Raw genomic sequence first — 21,275 nt, forward strand, 5'->3', positions numbered from 1 at the left:
GATATTGTCTGTAGTGGTGATCAGGGGAGTTTCTGTGCTGTAATTGAAGTGGAATCTGGACTGTGACAAATCCAGCAGGTTGTTGTCTTCTAAGTATGACACGAGTTGCTGATTGAGAGCTTTTTCTAGAACTTTTGCTGGGAACAGGAGCAGGGAGATCGGCTGGTATTTTTTTAGTTTGTTGGGGTCAGCGGTGAGCTTCCTGAGGAGGGGTTTGCTTCTCGCATATTTCCAGTTGTAAGGGAATAGGCTAAGTTAATAGGTGAGTTGAGGATGTCTGTGAGTCTTTTGCTGATGCTAAAAGTTGAACATGTTGTCTGGGCATAGGTCAGTGGGGAATCCTGAATAGATGGTTTTCATGATGTCTGAGGTATTTTGGGTGCTGAACTGATTCCGCTTGTGGATACCTTATTTGGAAGGAGTGCCCGACTGGGAGAGGAGGTGGATGGTGTCCTCTGTGGTGAGCTGGGGTTCGAAGTACCAGTACATCGTAGAGATTTTGTCATGAAAGTAGGTGGTGAAGAAGTCGCACAGTTCCTGAGTTGGTGTAAAGGTACTCTCTAGTGCTAAAGGGTTGGCAAACTCTTTGACGATAGTGAAAAGTTCTTTGCTGTGGTTGGCTTTGACTTGAATGCGAGTGGTCAAAGCTTACTTTCTGGTGTTTTTTATGAGTTTGTGGTAGTTGTTGAGAATGTCCTAAAATGTGGAATGATTTTTGGAAAATTTGGATTGGTGCCATTTTTTCATAGTTGTTTGCAGGTGCATTTTGTGGTGTGCAGATCCGACGTGTACAACTTGCTTGTTTGGAGGTTTTGTCGGATTTGGTGTTTCTGGTGGGAGCGACGATGTCTGTGCAGCGCAATATCCGGGAGGTGAAGATTTTGATGTCTTCGTCGATGTCCTGGGTGGTGTCAGGTAACTGGTGTGTGGTGTCTTGCAGGTGGTAATTGAGGGCATCGGACCACTGGGGCTAGGATACCTTGTTCCAACTTCGCTGTGAGGTGGGAGGAGGTCAGGTTATCTGTTTGGCGTGAAGAGATAGTTGAAATGTATGATTGTGTGCTCTGCCCAGGTGAGCTCTGTGATGTGACTGTATTTGATTCTGTTGCTAGGTGGGAATATGGGGTCAAGTGTGTGTCCTGTAATGTGCGTCAGGTCTGTGACTATCTGTTGGAGGCCGATGATGCCTATGCTGTCCAGGAGGTTGGAAGTGTGGGAGTCAGATGTCATACAGAGCCAGAAGTTATAACCTTCACATTTTTGCTGGCCGATAAGAATGTGTTCTGTTACGGTAAGTATTCATATTGCTTGAAATTACTAGGGGCCTGATTGAGATATTGTCGGATTGGTTACCCCATCTCAACAGTGAGAGATATCTCATCCACCAAACTCTAAATCCCACTATTTTCTATGAGATTTAGATTTCTGCGGATGGTATATCCATCACGGATGTGACAGAATAACCCATCTGCCAATATCTAAATTGAAACCACGGTTAACTGTCATTTGTACCTTGCCTTCTTGTTTATGAGGTTTCCATTTCCTTGTTTTTATGATTGTCCTTTACTTTATTATGGCCACATGCATCTCACGAGATGTATTGCTGACCTTGAACTCTTGCTGGACATAAAAATGCTATAATCTTTGACTGGAACGACCTGCTTGGTATATCTCTATGGCAGTTGATTGAAATCAGGCGTAGGTCCAGGTCAGCTGTGAAAAGTATATTTTTATTGGAACTTTTTACCTTTAAACATAAAAAATACATATCATTGGCTACCCTTAATATATTTTAATATTCTTGATATACTTATTGCTCATTACATGTTTCTATTTTTCTAAATTGGATTTGGTAAATTGTGTTGTTTTATATTCTTGACTTTGAAATTCTTAATGCAACTTAAAATTAACACACACTTCTCTCCGGATAGCCTACAGCTTGTGCCAGAGCTACCAGCGGCTGATCAGAGATTGTCTCAGAACTGTTTTGATCTAACTATTATGAAGATATTCAGTTGTTTGTAAGGGGTAATTTTCTCCCAAATTAATAAACCAATAACCCTATTCCAAACACCAACCTCAAAGTTCTTCTCCAACCACTTCCAAGATTGCTTGAGCATTATGAAAAAATGAGAATGGTGCTTCACAATAACCTTCAACTTTGCCTGGAATAGCAGGATGAGTTTCAGTTCTTGGCTTATGCATTTCTTCACCACAATTGCTTCTGCTTTGTTTCTGCAACATTTGTATGAAATCAGGAAGCACAATAATGTTGACATTTTCAAAATATATGACCCTTCCTCAAATTGCGGCCTGTATGATAGCAGTTATGTAGTTAGGTTAAGTGAAAGTTCATTCACATTAAATGTCCATTTTATACAGATTATTTTAGGAAAGCATTGTCACTGCTTAACACTAACAGTTCGTTGAAACTGCTACTGCACCAACATATTCTTTGAAGTACTCTCCCTGCATTTGATTGTGTGCTCTGCGGTAATTAAAGATACTGAAGTTGGCAGGTAAATAAGAACATTGAATTATTCAAGAATGGTGTGCCCAATCGAAACTACAATATTTATTGGACACAATATTGAGGCCAGGATATTGAAAATAAAATATTGACTGGTAAGTAAGTCTAGATTTTCTATACCTAACCGTACATGTATGTGCCTATGTGGTACATATGTCTTAAAAGTATGTAGAAGTGGAGTTAGAAATACTTAGTATATGTTTCTCTATATGCACTTAGCTTTCGATATTTTGTCCCTCGATATTCTGTCCTCAGTATTCATGTATTAGGATATTGTTGGTGTCGATATTCAGTAGTACAGTCTTCAAGAATATGGGTTCACGAGAGGAGCAGGGATATGCCTAACCTCATAGAGTAATACTGGGTCTCTAACACCCCAGCTGATTCATACTCAAATATTACACACTAGCATTCACTTTCAGGTAATCTGCTCCTTTTCTATCTTCAGTTGTATTTTCATATTGCATCAAGGAGTCCAATAAATTGAAACATGCTTATATATATAAATAAATGTACCTTTTCGGAACAAGAATGAGCCCATTTTGCCATGCGTCTCGTTAGATTTGTCTTTCATAGCTTTGAAGCTGCCTTTATCTGCAATTAATTGAATCTGCTCTTTAGTCAAAGGTAGCCCAAAGAAATCCGCTATTTGTGTAGTTGCCGCAACCAAATCCTGTAAGTAAAAAAGTCACTTTAAAATGAATATAAGGAACTGATATTTCTCTTCTTGTAATATATTGCAGCCAATGTCATTCTTACATCTAACAAAATGAAAACGAGAATAATATCGAGAAAAGATAATAGTAATTTGTGGTTAAAGGGGAAGTATTTAGCAAATATGACACACTGCTGGGAACTGGGATTACTAGTTCCTTCTTCTTTCCCCTCCATTTAGGGGGAAGACGGAGATCTTCCAGCACCAATCAGAGATGCACATCTTTCTATCATGATAAAGTATCAAAGGGATATGGGACAGGGAGGGAACAATTCAGTGAGGTATATCACTGACTACTCCCAAATGCCTAAATAATTGATGTGATCAAAATAACTCTGTCAGGAAACTACTAAAGTGCTACCAGGTGTCTCCCAGATATGCGATTGAGCGTCAATATTTTTAAAAAGCACTGCATATTTCGTTGTCATTTAACATGTATATCTACCTACAAAGGGCGCAGCCTTCAAGACAACGCCAGGGCTAATAAGGGACATTAGACTCTAGGGTGGTGCTTTAGTGACCCATATGGGTAGCATTTATTCACAGCACAACCCCTTTTAAAAGAAAGTTAATTTCTGCATAGTGCAGCAACACTGGAGTATAAAACCTGCTGTGAGAGTAGTAAAAAGTGATTGGACTAATGCAACTGACTAGACTACATTTGTGTAAGGGATTAGCTTCTGCCATTCGTTTCCAAAACCCCAGGAAACTTTTTTCTTTTTCATCTTTATTTATATTTACAAACAGTACTCTTGAATCATGCAGCTTCAATATCTTTGTTGCTAGCCATATTTTCCTGCTCATCCCCATTCACCACCCCCAGTCCATTAGCCATGTAGACCAGTCACATAAGTCCTCAGCTACCTGTTCTGACCACTTTCATGCAGTCTTCTTTGGCCATTGCCTGTTCCAGCACATCCCTGTCCTAAGCGGTCAATCCTTGGGGTTTCGGTCACTTCCAGTGAATGGTGATGCAACACTTTGTCAATCCCAAAGCCAAGGATGCACATGTATGCCATAGTTTAGCGTTTCGGGGTTTCACAATTAAATTTAAGAGGTGATTGTATTAAGGTACCCTCTTTTTGGCATGGTTACCCACACTTTTTGCCTGCTATCACTATGCTTGGACTGTTTTCACTGGGATCCTGCTAACCAGGACCTCAGTGATTGTGTTCTCTCCCTCTACATTTGGTTGCCTAGGACCTTGCACATCCCACAACTGGCATACTGGTGCCCCCTTATAAGTCCCTGATATATGGTACTTAGATACCCAGGGCATTGGAGCATCAGGGGATCCCCTAGGGCAGCAGCATGTATAGTGCCACACATGGGAGCCAATGCAAAATGTGTCTGCTGGCCTGCCAGTGCAGCCTGCATGAAAAGATGCATGCACTCTTTCACCACAGGTCACTATTCCAGGTCTCTATAAGTCACCCCTGTGGGAGGCCCTCCTAGTCCAGAGGGCAGGGCACAGGTACCTGTATGTGAGGGCACCCCTGCATGAGCAGAGGTGCATCTATGAACTCCAGTCAATTGCACTTCGAAAGTGCATGGAAGCCATTTTACTCATGAATAGGACACAGGTCACTATGGCCCGTATTTAAGGGAAAATGACAGAGTGCGACACTGTGCCAAAATTGGCAGCACCACGCTCCATCATTTTCACAATGCAGGGATGTACCGTATTTAAGTGAATACGGTGCACCCCTGTGTTGTCCCCTGCGCTGGCGCTAAATTTAGCTGTCAGCGTCAACGCAGCCATCCTTGCAGCATCGTACAAGGATGTCTGCGTTGAGGGGTGTGATTGTTTATGTGCGGGAAGGTGGACCTTCCCGCACATAAACAATCACTAATGGCGCTTTGGCACTTCTGTCTGTGCTGCAGAATGCAGCACAGACAGAAGTGCCAAAGCGTGATTTTCAAATGATTGTTTATGTGCGGGAAGGTACACCTTCCCACACATAAACCATCTTTTCTGGCATTTTGGTCTTTCTATGTGCGCTGCAGGATGCAGCACGCATAGAAAAAGCAAAAAGACGAGGAGGAATAAAAGCATTCCTCCTTGTTGTGCCTTGCTAACACCACCCCCGGGGGTGGTGTTAGATTTTGGCGCTGCCTCCGGTTTACGAAATCTGGTAAATCTGAGGAGCGTCAAAATGCATTGGGTGTTGTTGTGGCACACCCACAGCAACACCCATTGCACGCCTATCTGACGCAGATAACTGCTTCGGAGGGGCTCATATTTACAAGGTGGTGTAACGCCACAAAAAGTGGCATTCCTTGTAAATAGGGAGCAGAGGCTAGCGCCACTAGAGTGTCACAAAAAGTGACGCTCCAGTGGAGCTAGGGCCTCATAAATATGCCACATTCTGTGTCCAGCTACAGAATGGTAACTTCATACCTGGACATGTTTGGTATCCAACATGACAGAATCATGCCCCAATATTGTTGCCAGTATTGGTTCTATGATTCTATGTCCTCTGGGGGCTCCTTAGAGGACCCGCAGTATTGCTCCTACCAGCCTTCTGGGGATTTCCGAGCAGCCCATGCTTCTGCCACCGCTTAGACAGGTTTCTGCCCTCCTGCTGCTTGACCAGCCCAGGCAGTGGAAGGCGGAACAAAGGATTTACTGTGGGAGAGGGAGGCAACACCCTCTCCCTTGCAAATAGGTGTTACAAGGCTTGGGAGGGTAGCCTCCCCAAGCCACCGGTTTGTTTTGAAGGGCACATTTGGTGTCCTCCTTGCATAAACTGGTTTGCACCAGTCCAGAGACCATTGGTCCCTACTCTGGCATGAAAACGAACAAAGGAAAGGGGAGTGACCACTCCCCTGTCCATCATCACCCCAGGGGTGGTGCCCAGAGCTCCTCCAGGTGGCCACTTGATTCTGCCATCTTGCATCCAAGATGTGCAGAGGCCCATGGGAGCATCTGAGTGTCCAGGTCAGGCAGGAGATATCACAGCCCCCTCCTGATAGGAGAAACCTTGCAGGTGCCCATTCCCCCTTTTAGAGCTATTTAGGGGTCCTCAGATGCGACATGAAAGACTCTACCAGGACTCCTCTGCATTGTCTACTTCCTCTTCTGGCCACTGGAACTTCTACTGGACTCTTCAGGAACCAACAATCTGCAACGTCAGTGATGACTCTGCTTTGCAACATTGTTTCTTCGGATCCTTCCAGCAACTGCAACATTTCCCCAGCAGTGCATCCTCTGAGGTGAGCAAGACGTTAGCTTGCACCAGGAAGTAAGAAGGAATCTCCCTTGGAGTGAAGGAGTCACTCCCCTGCGTCTGCAGGCACCAACTGCTTCGATGACTGGCTGCGTGGAGCTGCTGTACTCCGGAACTGCATGGATCCTGCATCACAGGTGGTGGTCTGAAGTGGTCCTCGTGGTCCTCTCTGCCATCTGTCCAACTTGGGAGACAGTAAGCCCTTGCTGTTCCTTGAAGGACAGTACCCTTGTGCACTGCAACTCTTGCAGCTAACAAGGCTTGTTTGCTCCTGCTCCAAGGGATCTTCAGGCTCTGTGTAGGCCCATCCCCCAGCACTTCTTTCTGCCAAGCACAGTCTCCTCTCTGCTGCTCCAGTGATGTGGGACTCCTCTTCGGGTGTGGGAACTGGGCCTCACTGTGACTCACTGTGCCTGCGGCCAGTGGATTGCCTGGAGTGGCTGCAACTGCTTCAGTTGGCTCTTCCAACTGCTGAGGGCCACCTCAGACTCCCCTCCCTGGATCGAGTCCCCTGGGCCTTGCTGGTCCTCTTCAGCCTTGCAACTCTTCTTTTGCTTCTCTTGCATTTGCCAAGGCTTGTTGGTAGTTCTCCAGCACCACTGACCATCTGCAACCCGACAACCGACGTGGGACACCATCTGCACTGCTCCAAGGAATCCACATCAGCTCCTGGGCTCCACAGCTAGTCTTCTTCATCCCTTGTCGACCCAGTTCTGCATCCACACAAGGGTGGGTAGTAGGTCCTGCCCCCACTGAACACTCCATCATGGACTGTACCCTGTCCCCTTCTTTTACAGGACCTCTTCTGCTGGAATCCGCCTTTGGTGTCTTCTTGTCTGGTCCTGTACTTACATAATCCTTTCTCTAAGTCCTCCTTTTAGTCCTTGGGAAAACCAGGTATTTACCTCTGCTCTGCTGGTTGTTGGGGGTCACTCTGGTACTCATCTCTTGGGGTTCCAATTTCCTCCAGCTCCCCTCTAACAACTCCACATCCTTGGGTGGGGAACTGTATCTCCAATGCTTGTTATGTCTATGCAATTTCCTAATTGCTAATGTGTATATAATTAATGTGTACTTACCTCCAATCTGGGGGAACTGCCTATAAGTATTCTAGTGCTGTGTTACTATAATAAAGTACCTTTATTTTTGTAACACTGTTATCTCTATGCAGAGCATCACCACACTATGTACTCTTTCCTCAACCCCCCTGCCAATAATCCACAAGCAGACTGCTACTCTGGATCACGTGGAGGAAATCTGCCTCACTCTTCTCACTTCCTGGGCATGCTGGAGGCCTGGCCACAAATATTCTAGGAAGCCGGGAGGTGTCAGATATGTGCTGTGTATAATGTTCAAATGCACCAGTTTGAAACTGGCGTTACTCAAGATAGTTTGGACCTGCCAGCAAGCCTGTTCCATCTCAATCTGCCAGTGGAAGTGTTAATTTGATATCCGACCCTCTCTTTATAGAGTGTGGGAGTGTACCCCTGCCATGCTTCAATGCGCAGTATGGCATCGAGACAACCAAGTGCAGCATGGCCCAGCTGGAGTAAGGTGCCCAGTACAGCTATTTGCTAGGGTGTTTTAGGAAAACCTGTCCAGAACGACCTGATTGTATGTACCATTATGCCATAGTGTAGAAAGTGACCTGGTCCCTGCCCCAACATTAGTCTGATTCTCTTCAAACATAACAAAGGTCTCCTCCAGGTAGAGATCCCCCATGGTAATGCTCTACCATTCCCACATTGAAATACTTGTACTTACTTTTTTGGAAGGGCTGTGGCTACCATACTTCCAAGAATCTGGAAAAGGGAGGTTGTTGTAGAATCCTTTTGACTGTTATGTCCCATGCTTAGTGCCCCTCATTAACATGATGGGCAACTGTTCTGTCTCCCAGGTAACCCTCAACAGTCTTCTTTCCCAATTGTCGTCAGAGTCACACCATTGAGCTCCATTTTGGAGATGTGTCACTGAATAATAACAATTCTAGGTCAGGGAGTCCCAGTCCCCTTCACTTTGATCTTCTTTAAACACTTCCAATTTCACTCTGAATAATTTTCCCACTGAGTCAGAGAGATTAATGCGGAGTCCAGGTCTTTGAATATCGACAGGGGAAGTATACTCAGGGTGTTTTGTCAGTGATACAGACATTGGGAGATAAAGTTCATTTTGGCAAGGTCTCTGCAGCCCGCGATGGAGAGCAGGAGCTTTCTCCAGAACTCCTCTGTTTTGCGCAACCCATGCATCACCTTACCCATATTCAGATCATATTGTTGTACAGGTGTGTGTGTTGTATGGATACCCAGATATAGAAACTGATCCAATGTCCATCTATGGTTAATATCAGGTAGCCTATGAGTCCCAATCCTGACCATGAAACCCAGCAGGAACACCACTTTTTACTCATTGCCCAGCTGTGTACATGAACCTGTCCAACACCATGAATAATTTGGGTGGCAAAAGATATGGTTCCAGAACAGACACCAGGGTATCAACTGCATATATCAAATGCATAAATGGACACTACATGTGCCACATTTCCCACTTTGATTCTGTGTATGGCTAATGGCTAAATAAGGAGATGAAGCAATAAACATGAAAGGGTGCACCCCTGTTGGCTGCCCCTATCAATTGGCCGTGCAGGCAACACCAACCCTCTCAGCAATACTTTAGCTGCAGGAGCTGTATACAACAATGGAACCCATCCTGAAAACTGTGGCTCAAAACCCATCAATCTCAAAACTTCAAAAACATAGTCCCAATGGACAATAACAAAAGCTTTCTAATGAGATCAGAGATCCCACCATGTCCATTAGTTGTGTGGAGAAGAGTAAGCAGGCCAATGAATGTATATATTTAACATTGTACTGTGTACTGATAAAAAGCGGCACTCGTCCTCATGTACCTGCGCACCAATCATCCTGTTCAACCAATTGGTCAGACCCTTAGCAAGTAATTTGGTATCTGTATTAATCACGGACAGTGGCCTACAAGACCCTGACCAAGCAGCATCTTTTCCAGGTTTGGGCAATATCACGATCACTGCCTACACCTGTCATTTTATATTGCAAGGGCTCTTTAAGAATCTTCATGAGACCATCGCATATGATGGCAACCTCCAAGACCTTGTTTTGTTGTCCTGTTAACCGCAGGAGACGGAGACCAGCCAGATAATATCTGGCAATCAATTCAGTTATCGCAGGTGAATGACGACACATCTACTGGACATGATTTTGGAGTCCATTTAATATACCATTTTGAGTAGAAACCAAACTGCCGTTGAGTCTGAAGAGCGTCAGGATCTGCGGTAGGGGCTTCACCCTCTGAAGTAGCCAGGCCTGTAGCCTCCCAAATTTGTCTCTTATCCTATGGAGCTTCTGCCTATATTCTTTTAGAGTAAAAGCGACCAGTGGATCACATTTCTTTGCTAACAGTTTCTGGACCAACATTGTCTATTTCTCTATTATAGCACCTGATGGCTCTCTGCGCTGCAGACAGGCCATCTGCTGTTCGATGCTGCATACCTCTGCACATATGGTGTTGAGTGCCTTTTTTTGCTGAGGCATTCACCCCAAAATACATCCTTGAATAAATACCATTCATTTTCCTTAGCTAATTCTTAACTGGTAGTTTTTGACCAGGAAAACTATATATATTACTCATATTAAATGATCACTGGCAATAGTACAAAACAGATTGCTATAATTATTATCAAACGAGTAGTGCATAACATGTGCCTCTGGGGGCAGGTGGTGGATACTGCTGATCATTTTTGGGGACCAAGACTTATTTTGCTTCACCTTACTTTGACAACAGCAAGAAAGGGAAGGGCAGAAAAGGTTGGACAAAGATAGGAAAACAGTGACAAAGGGAGAACGCAGTGATGAAGACAACCTACAAGTGAGACAAAGAGATTTGAAGTGAAGGGTGATGAAGAAGGGTCTGTGCCGGAATCAATATTATACAGCTTTAGTATTCTGTAACCCTGGCATTTAGTATCACCAACTGCAAGCTCCTAAATCAAAATAATTGCATGCAGATGTACAGAACATCACTGACTATACCACCTGATTACTGCATATCGCAAGAGATCTTAGGACTGAATTGATTCCATATTTCAAATGGAATCTTCATTCAATGCTTTTTGATAAACTAGCAGTGCAGTTGTGTGGGCACTGAGCAAACAATCTTGCACTACCTGAGGAAGGTGAAGGCAGAAACGTTGTAATTCTTCTTCAATATCTATCTGTTATACCTATTATATATATGTTATATCTATCTATCTATCTATCTATCTATCTATCTATCTATCTATATATATATATATATATATATATATATATATATATATATATATATATACACACACACAACACCCAACCAGGCTTAGAGTCAAGGGCACCTGGTGTTCATGGGCAAAAGGGGTGTTGCCTTGCCACCCTCGGGGCAAGAACAGGGAAATAAACACAGAGCAGCTGAAAAGAAATTACTCCTCGAGACAGTATACTGAATCTCTTGGGTAAACTCTAGCAAACTTTGTAGATGTCCTTCTATGCAAGCGACAGCCGTGTAATGTTTTCTTTGACCTGCAGGCACAAAGTATAGCAGTGACATAATCGGAGAGGGGGTGCTGAATTAGAAAGTCATGGATCTGTTTCACTTGGGGCACACAAACAGTGGCCTTGGGAGAAGTTAGCAAAACTCCACTCACTTCAATCGCTGGGGGTGGGGAAGGCCGATGAGGACAAGAAGGGAGTGGATGGCAGCAATTTGTCGGTCATCACAGAGGGACAGGCTATATGAGGGGGCAGGGGGCTGCTCTCCTTGAAGTGACACATATTTAGTCCTGCATTTGCTTTCACTTTAAAAAACACATTATGGAGCTGAGCACTCTTAGTGCTCCTTATCTCAAATCCGTAGAGCCCCAAGAGAAGGAAGGAACCAGCTGTGGACAACACTTGCACTTGTGGACTAAGAGGAAAGTGTGAAGTTAAGCTTCAAGGGGCATTGCCACTCCCCACCCCGCTTTAGCAGCTACAGTGGGGTTGGAGTTCTTAATGGGCCTCTTCTGTCTGCATCTCGGCAAACAAAAGCTCATAATGAACTCGTGAGGGTGAGTGAGTAAAACGATGGATGGATGGATGCATGGCTCGATAAATATATGGATGAATGAGTGAAAGGATGGATGTAAGAATGGAAAAGTGAAAAGGAGAGAGAGCGTATGGGTAAAAGGAAGGATGGATGGATGGATAGGTGAAAGAGTGAATGGATGGAGGAGTGAAAGAATGGATCAATGGATGATGAAAGAAACGACGGATGAATGGAAGAATGAGTGAAAGGATAAATAGGTGAGTGGAAGTTCAAAAGGATGGATGGAGTGAAAATATGCCTGGATGAGCGAAAGGATGGATGAGTGAAAGGATGTATGTTAAGATGGACAAGTAAAACAATGGATGGATGAGTGAAAGGCAGGGTAGATGGATGCCTGGATGAAATTGAGAGAGCGTAGTTTATATAACCTATATTAGAGCAGAATATCTATACTAATATGTGACAATACTGCATAGAAAACTATAATAATAGCGATTTTGATTAAACGCGCACCTGAATTGTGACCACGGTGAATGACCACCACTGTATACGCAAACTAATAATGATGAATAAAATGTTTATGTTATGATTAATTAAGCTTAACATTCATAATCTTAATAGGCCTTAAGTTAGCGTGAGCTGCAAGATTTAGCTTCCCAGCTCTCATATTAAATGCATTTTTCTGTTTTTCCAGTGTGCTGACTCGCAAAGGGCCATGACCCTGCAAATGTTCTTTTTCTTCAACTTGGAAGACAAATGTATCTATGTTAAATTCCGTTCCCAAGAGCATATGCGGTGCCTTGGTTTAAAATGTATGAGCAAATTGAAACAAGTGTAGATTAATGTTATGTACAAGGTCACTTAGACCTATGGACAATGAATCTGCTGACCCAAAAGACGTGCCAAAGAGTGAAGTAACACCGGATGTGCCACCTCCGAAGACGTCAATGATGAAGACCAATCAAAGAACCATGAATTAATGTGGGGTGACAATTGGGATTACCAAATGCTAAATTTGATAGGTTCAAGATAGTGGGGTATAGTAAGTGTCCAATAGAATTTTGGGGGAATGTACTACGAAAAAGGGATAAAAACCCATGTCACAGAAGGTTCATTGGAATTAGGTAGGGAATGCTATTGATTTTATCCAGAAACTCTGTCACTCTGTTTGGTGACTTTGAGACTTATTAAAACCATCCTCACCCATAGACGACCCATTTACTCTTTTCCTCCTTAAGAGGGAAGAGCCCCTTATGTCCTTTAGTTGAAATTTGGCTCATGGCGTTTCGACTGATGTCCTGAAGACGAAGACTGAACCTGGGTGCTGACCTAATCTTTGGAGGGTAATTATGACAATGCAATTTGTAATTTGTCTGTTTGCTTTTCCTTTCTAGGTACCAACTGCTTAATTTTGACAGAGACCATAGCTAGATGTTTTCCAAATTGGTGTTCTAAATTGTTTTGCATGGAGCCCAACATGCCAATGCTAATTAGTCGTTAGGACAGGTGATCACTAAATTGACGCAAATAGATAAACGACTGACGTTATGCTATGTTGAACTGATGCGTATTTGACACTTTGCTGTATTAAGATCTATGTTTGCGCTGTGTTATACTCTGATGTTTATGATTCTTGCCTTATTGAAATCTTACCAAAGTTGCCATATCGTAACTATGCTGTTGTGTTTCTTGGCTTTGAGATTGACGCACCTAATTTTAGATTGTAACTAATAGGGAATAAACTTCATAAAATTCTATCAAAGGTGTGGTTATTCATGGCTGAAAGGTCATGGCTGCGTCGTCAATTTGATTAATGTCTTTGACCAAAGTGAAATGTATTGTGGTGATAAATATTGATGACATTATTGATATATTGATTGACATATTGATCAGCTATCTCGTCCTATGGTGTCTCTCAACTGGGTCTAAAGATTAATTGGCCTAAAACGAGTCCTAATGTGTAATAAATTAACATAAAAGGACGCGTTAACAGTTCTGGTAGCAGAGGATGGTTTGGCCCTTTGGGGCCCTAGGACGGAGAATCACTGTTTAAATTGTTTTTCTGTGATAATGCAAATCGGAGGTATGATGGGTTTCTAAGTTCACTATGACTTTCCCAGGATCTCGGAGCCTGCCTGAGTGAGTTGGGAATGTTCTCGGCATCATAATGTGAGTGGTATAGGGTTTTGGGCTTGCCTAGCTTATGCCTTTTTGCAGGTGATTGTGAAATCTGTGTGTATTTAGGCCATGTAATGTTTTTTTAGTAGGAGTGGGCATACTCCGTGGTATGAGAGTAGGGAAGTCGGCGCACTTCACATGAGTGTGGCGCTTTGTGCTCAAAATTATACACGTGGTTGGTTGTTTATGTACGGACCCGTAGTGGTCTAAGACTCCGGAGTATATTGACAAGCGTAGGAGACACTTGGGTTTATGTTGTGATCTGTGCGGTTTAGTAGGTCAATCGGGCATGATTGACAAGTCGAGTTTGAGTCAAATTGTATGTGTGAAACCTTCGATGGAGATTTGGCAAGCTCTAAAGTGCACTAGGGCGAACCATTGACAAGTCGAGAGTAGAATTTGCGGGTCGAATTCTGCTTGCGTATGCGGGGACTGAGAAAGAGAGAGTAGCGGCCGAGGCCGAAGCAGATTCTGTAAAGTTCTGAAGCGAATGTGTTACCCTTCCTGTAGCAAACCAACAGATTTGTGTTGTTATTAAAGGTGCTCGCAAAAACTTTGCATTAGGTTGTGTGGATTCAGTGAGGGGCAGACGAGACGCAAGACTTTTTCAGCTGCAGTGTGTGAGTGTGACGTCAGTGGTGCCGTGCTGAGATAGGTCAGTTGTCGAGAGAGGTCACGCACGGATTGCCTGCCGTCCGTGAAAGACAATAGGTTGAGAAAGGTGGGTGAAGAGTGTCCTGGGAATTAAAGTCACTTTCTGATTAAATACAAATAAGAGAAAACGCAAAGATTAATTTTGTCAAGGCTTTTAAGAGTGCTCTGAAAGGAGACGTGTATATTATGGCAACTGATGGGGAGCCTACGCCACCTGAGGGTACTCCAGCTTACATGTTTATGGAGGAGAAGGGTGTTGCGCCCTGCTTATGGATGAAACAGTGGCGCAAATTAACAGAGAAAGAGGGATGTTTAGCGTTCCCAGAACATGGGACGTTTAATCCAAAGGTGCTAGAGAACTTAAGGTGGATGCTAAGTTCACAAAAACCACCTCCGAGGCCAGCTCAATATGAGGCTTTAGCAATTTGGGACTTAATTGCTCTTAAACATAGACAAGAGAGGTTCCAGAGAAGGCTAAAAAGGGCAGAAAAATCCTATGCAGAAGCTAGGTGGGAGAACGAGAACAGACGGGGGATTGTTGATGGATTAAAATTGTTCCCAGCAATAGCTCAGGGAGAAGAGTCACAGGGAAAGAAAGCCTCCTGTAAAACAGATAAGGACTCTAGTAAGTCTAAAGAAAATAAGAGACCTTGGGAAGAGGAAGACGATGAGGAATTCATGGACCGATTATTACATGATCGCCCGCCACCTTATGCGGTGAGCGACAGTGTTCCAAGCACTAGCATGGGTCCTGGGAACCAGACGCAGGAGAAGGGAGTTACTGATACGGTACTGACTAGTGATACGACTTCGATACAGAATGGTGTCAATGTACCCACTGCGCCAGACATGCCGATACAGTTGCAACCTCCACCGCAGATACAGAGAATCTATCCAGACGTCCCAGTACTTGAGACTACTACAAATCTGATAGTGCCGCCAGACCCGATATATACAAAATCAAGGTTAGTGCAGATTGAGTCAACTCCTAAATTGCTGTCCCAGCCGCAGCCACAATTGATACCAGGGTACGACCCAGTAGCTGGTCCTCCATTAGTACCTGTCCCGTGTACTTTGGAACAGACCTATGGAGTTACTGCTCCACAAAGTTTGGGATCGGGCCAGACACCTGCTCCAATATCATTACCAATTACTGTCGGTCCACCAGTGCCATTATATGCACAAGGCAAATCTGGTGCATGTGATCAGGGAGTAATGACCCAAGATGCGATAAGAGGTGGGCCCATAGGAACTCCCCAGATAATGGCTCCAGGAGAACAAGCAGTCGAAAAGCCGAGGTCCTTAATAGACCTTAGCCCAGTAGAAGCACCCTTAGAAGCAATGCGTCAGGCAGGGTTAGGGGTTTTAACTCCACAGACAATGAGTACGAACACCTCACAGTCGCCAATGATACATGCAGGGAACATTTCACTGCAAGGTTTTACAGTGCAGCAGCTAAATGAATGGCTAGAAAAAACTTATACTTCGCAAAAGACTACAGTGACGGCAGTGGAACCGGAAAAGGTAGGGCAAGATGACTACCTAAATTTTGTAAGACTGGGAGTGGAAGCTGCTGAATTAGTGGAAGGTACGATGGGGGTAAATAGATTAGAGTCCTACACTGAAGCAGAATTGAGATACCTGTGTCCTAAGATTACTAAAGAAGTGGGCAAGGTGCATCAGAGATTAGCGAACCTGGCAGACAAATACAATATTGACATTGAAAACACTAAACATTTGAAAAGAAGTTACAGATTAGACTTTGACTCAAAAGATTTTGAACACATGAGGTCTGCTGGAATGAAGGCACACTTAAAAGAGCTATTGCAAAGTGCGCAAATTTGGGGGGCATTTGAAAAATGGGAAGGCAGATGGGCAAAGAAAAGAGATAAGGAAAAAGGTGACAGTCCAGGGTCAAGTCAGACCAAAACCTCACCTGACACAGAATCAGTAAAAATACTACCCATGAGAAACAGCTGGTGGTGTTTTAGTACATGTACCGTGGACCAGAGGAGACATCCTATCCTTTACTAACGATTATCCCAGATTGAGGGAGAAACCGATCGAGTGGTATCAACAAACAGACAGGTTCGTGAAGCTTGCAAAGTGTCTCTGGGAAGACTTGAATACCTTGTTCGAGATCATTGTTCCGCCTTATTTGTGGCTCGAGTGTAAGAGAGGGGTAGATTGGCCGACGAAGGAGCCGGCAAGGGATAAGATGACCGGAGCTCCCTCTGAGGAGGTGAGGAAGTACTATCATAAGGTGATTGAGTTTTTTAAACAAAAGGTGTCGCAAAAGGTGACTGATTGGCAGAAGATTGACCGGACCTCCCAGGAGGTTAAGGAATCAATACATGCTTACTATGAGAGGTTGTTAAAAGCATTCAAACATTACAGTGGTACTGAGACTATTGAACCAAAGGACATGAACCATCTCGTGTTCAGATTTGTTGAAGGGCTGAGACCAGAGGTCAGTCAAATGATTAAGAATCATTTGATTTGTTGGCAAGCGAAGCCAATTGATGAGGTGTTGCAGTATGCGAAATACTGTAGTGACGAAATTGAGTTAAAGCAGAAAAAAACTGAAAGAAAAAAGTGATGGCGATGCAGATAAGGGCTGCACAGGCAGGAATACAGGGAAACGGAGTCCAGTAGATGATACAGCAGCAGCCGCAAATGAATGGTGTGTTTCAGGCGCAACCGAGAGGTCGAGGCCGATCGTTCGTGAATCGCGGTCCAGACTTGAATACCGTTGTGGTTCAAAAGGACGTACAATGGGTGAAAAAGATGTCACCATGTCACGTGTGTGGGGCGTGGGGCATTGGAAACGGGAGTGCCCGAATGTGGTACAGGATGGTGTTGTTAAACAAAGCACTAATGCCGGTACATTACAAAATGTAAGAGGTCCACATCTGAGACATCAAAATCCGAATTTTCAAAATAACATGGTACAGATGCAAGGGGTACAGCCCATGCAGCAGATGCATATGCTGCGTTTTCAGCCAGCACAGATGCAGCCAGTACAACAGCAGGTTCTCATGGTACCTAGACAGCAAATGCAATTACCAATGGCTCCGATGGGACAGCAACAGGTCATGCTTCCTCAACAGGTCACAGGTCAGGTAATGAGTCAAAATAATACAGTACAGCAATTCCCATTACGAGGTGAAAATGGCATGAATGGAGAATGGTTGGATGATAGCTCAGATAGTGAAGAATGCAGGCTTGCAGCGTCCCTAGAAGTAGATCAGAGGGAACCCTATGTAGAAGGAAAGGTAATGGGTCACAAGGTTTCATTCTTGGTTGATACCGGAGCTACACGCTCTACAGTCAGAAGTGCAGAGGTTACAAAATTACCACTTTCGGGGAGTACCATAAGGGTAGTCGGTGTAGCAAACCAATACCTGACAAACCCGATTACAGATCCAGTGCAAGTTGAGATCGGCAACTTCCAGGGACTGCATAGATTTGTAGTCTGTGATTCAAGCCCGGTATCCCTACTGGGAAGGGACTTACTGTGCAAAACAAAATGTTTGATTACCTGTTCCAATGATGGAATCGAAGTACAGACAAATAGTGATGATGAAGGAGACGAAGGTCAGTTCTCAGAGGAAGAGACAGTAACGTCAAATTATCCTTTGATTACCTTGTTTCCGATGCTTACGATGATTGACCTACCTGCCCAGTTACAGGGAACAGTGACAGAGAAAGTGTGGGATCTGACAGGAAAGGAAGTGGGACTAATAAAAGGTGTGGAACCAGTTAAAGTTCAAGTGAAGCCAAATGCAGTGTTTCCCCAGGTGCCGCAATATCATATGACACAAGATGCTCTCATTAAAGTGTCACAAATAATCACAGACTTTGTGAAACAGGGAGTTCTGAAAGAGGTGTTGAGTAGCCCGTGCAATTCACCGATAATGGGTCTGAAAAAGCCTTATGGGAAAGTTCGAATTGTGCAAGATTTGAGGAAAATAAATGAGATTGTGGTAAAATGTTGCCCCATAGTGCCCAATCCAGCATTGATCATGTTTCAGGTTCCGTGTGATGCTGAATGGTTCACCGTTGTAGACCTGTCACAAGCCTTCTTCTCAATACCTCTTCACGAGGATAGCCAGTTTTTATTCAGTTTCAAATTCCTGGATAAGGTGTACAGTTGGTGCAGAATTCCTCAAGGGTTTTCTGAATCACCGTCTATCTTTAATCAGATATTGAAAAAGGACTTAGAATCCTTAGTACTGCCCTTTAACTCGACTCTAGTGCAGTACATCGATGACTTGCTGATTGCATCCAAAACAAGGGATAACTGTAAATATGATACAATTTGCCTTACTGAATCATTTGGGAAAAAACGGACACAAGGTGTCACCCAAGAAGCTGCAATACTATCAGAAAGAGGTGAAATACCTAGGGCATCTAATTGAAAGAGGCTCCAGGAGGATATCAAAAGAAAGAATAACAGCCATTTTGCAAATGAACCCCCCAACAACAAAAAGGGATGTCAGAATGTTCCTGGGAATGGTGGGCTACTGTCGCCAGTGGATACCCAACTTCTCGATCATCTCAAAACATTTGATAAAACTGACAAAGAGATCAAGGATGAGCCATATACCATAGCCTTGTCCAAAGAAGAGCTTGAGTCATTTATGGAATTGAGAGAGTGCATGTGTAGGGCACCAGCGTTAGGTATGCCTGATTATACGAATCCTTTTCTACTGTTTTGTCATGAACGTGATGCTTGTTCTTTGTCTGTCTTGACACAGGTCCATGGAGGTGCAAATCGCCCTGTAGCGTATTTTTCAGCTACCTTGGACCCGTCGCAGCAGCCTTACCGGGTTGTTTGCGTGCAGTTGCAGCAGTTGGTCAGAGCCTTACACAGTGTGAAGGCATAGTCATGGGATACCCACTAACTGTAATGGTTCCGTATTCAGTTGAAATTTTGTTGACTCGAACTAAAACTCAGCACATGACAAATGCCCGTCTTACTAAATATGAGACAATTATACTGGGGTCACCAAATGTTTCTCTGAAAAGATGTACTGTGTTAAACCCGGCAACTTTACTTCCTGCTGAGAATACTGAAATTAATAATGAGGAAGAATTTGAGCATGATTGTCTTGAGGTAACGGAATTATGTGCCAAAACCACGACCAGATATTCAAGACACGCAGCTGAAAGAAAATGATTGTATCATGTTTGTTGATGGGTCTTGTTTAAGCGATTCCATCGTAACACTGAGGGCTGGTTGCACTGTATGTACCATAGCTGGTATCATTGAAGCTTCCTGGCTCGAGAAAATTGTGTTTTCCGCACAAGTGGCAGAATTGATTGCCCTTACTAAGGCATGCCACGCAGCTGTGAATCTGAGAGTCATTATCTATACTGACAGCAGATATGGATTCGGAATTGTACATGATTTTGGCCAACTGTGGTCGCAGAGAGGTTTCATGACCTCTTCTGGTTCTCCTGTGAAAAATGGTGAACAGATAAAGGATTTGTTACATGCGATTCAGTTACCTCTTGAAATTGCTGTGGTAAAATGCAATGCTCACGTTAAGTCACAAGACTTTGTGTCTATGGGAAACGGTTATGCAGATCAAGTCGCAAGGTTTTGCGCATTGAACTGTATATCGTTCAAGGAACAGTGGGAATTGTTACCGCAAACTGAAAATTACACATGTTTGAACCTTGCATTAAGGGTGGTGGATACCTTAGATGAGCTAAAGACATTACAGGGTCGTGCTAGCAAAGAGGAAAAACGTTCCTGGCAGAGAATGCAATGTATACAGAGGGCTGATGATTTATGGGTCTCAGAGGAGGGGAAATTAGTCTTGCCAAACAGCCTTCTGTCACAATTCGCCAGGCTATACCATGGACAGGCTCACCTTGAGAGAGATGCAATGATCAGGTCATTCAAAATCGATTGGTTCAACCCAAAATTCAGACATGCCGCAGAGGTTACCTGTCACAGATGCATCATCTGTCAACAGATGAATGCCAGAAAAGGGACTGTGGTAACTTTGAGCCACATTGGGAGAGCTGGTGGTCCTTTCAGCAAAATGCAAATGGATTTCATTGAGATGCCTGTTTGTGGAGGATTGAAGTACGTGTTGGTGATTGTGTGTGTTTTCAATCACTGGATTGAAGCCTACCCCACACGTAGGAATGACAGTTTCACAGCTGCAAAGCTGCTACTTAGAGAACTAATACCAAGGTTCGGGTTTCCGGTCTCTATAGAATCAGATAGGGGCAGACACTTCGACAATGAGGTGATTAAACGTCTATGTGCCGCACTAGACATTGAACAAAAGCTGCATTGTAGCTACTGCCCTGAAGCATCAGGACTAGTAGAGCAAATGAATGGTACTCTGAAATCAAGAATGGCAAAGATGTGCGCAGCTACCAATATGAAATGGCCAGATGCATTGCCCTTAGTGCTGATGTCAATGAGGAACACCCCTGATAAGAAAACAGGACTATCACCCCATGAAATCCTCATGGGCAGAGCTATGAAGTTGCCAGCAGTACCTGCGAATGCTCTAGTGAATATCACAGATGATATGGTGTTGGACTACTGCAAAGGTTTAGCTGACGTGATTCGCTCTTTCTCTCACCAGGTAGAGGCTAGCACATTGCCACCGATCAGAGATCCAGGTCACACCCTACAGGCTGGTGACTGGGTGGTTGTCAAGAAGCACGTGAGAAAATCGTGTTTGGAGCCACGTTGGAAAGGGCCATATCAAGTAATCTTGACAACAACCACTGCTGTGAAATGTGCAGGCGTTCCAAATTGGATACATGCCAGCCACACAAGGAAGGTAACATGTCCAACTGACGAGGAACTTGAAGTTTCCGGCACAACAGTTCCAGGAAGAGGAGT

The 21,275-nt window shown here is 43.9% G+C and overlaps 1 protein-coding gene across 1 annotated transcript in view; it reads right to left on the minus strand.

The window, feature by feature from the left end:
- LOC138298970 (sulfotransferase 6B1-like) overlaps window positions 1-21,275 on the minus strand; it is a 306,443-nt gene that overhangs the window by 48,289 nt on the left and 236,879 nt on the right. The window contains exon 6 of the mRNA XM_069236917.1: window positions 3,047-3,203. Within this exon, the coding sequence (XP_069093018.1) occupies window positions 3,047-3,203 (157 nt within the window). The remainder of the gene's footprint in view (window positions 1-3,046; window positions 3,204-21,275) is intronic.

The sequence above is a fragment of the Pleurodeles waltl genome, chromosome 1_2 (genome assembly GCF_031143425.1).
Source record: "Pleurodeles waltl isolate 20211129_DDA chromosome 1_2, aPleWal1.hap1.20221129, whole genome shotgun sequence".
Lineage (NCBI taxonomy): Eukaryota > Metazoa > Chordata > Amphibia > Caudata > Salamandridae > Pleurodeles > Pleurodeles waltl.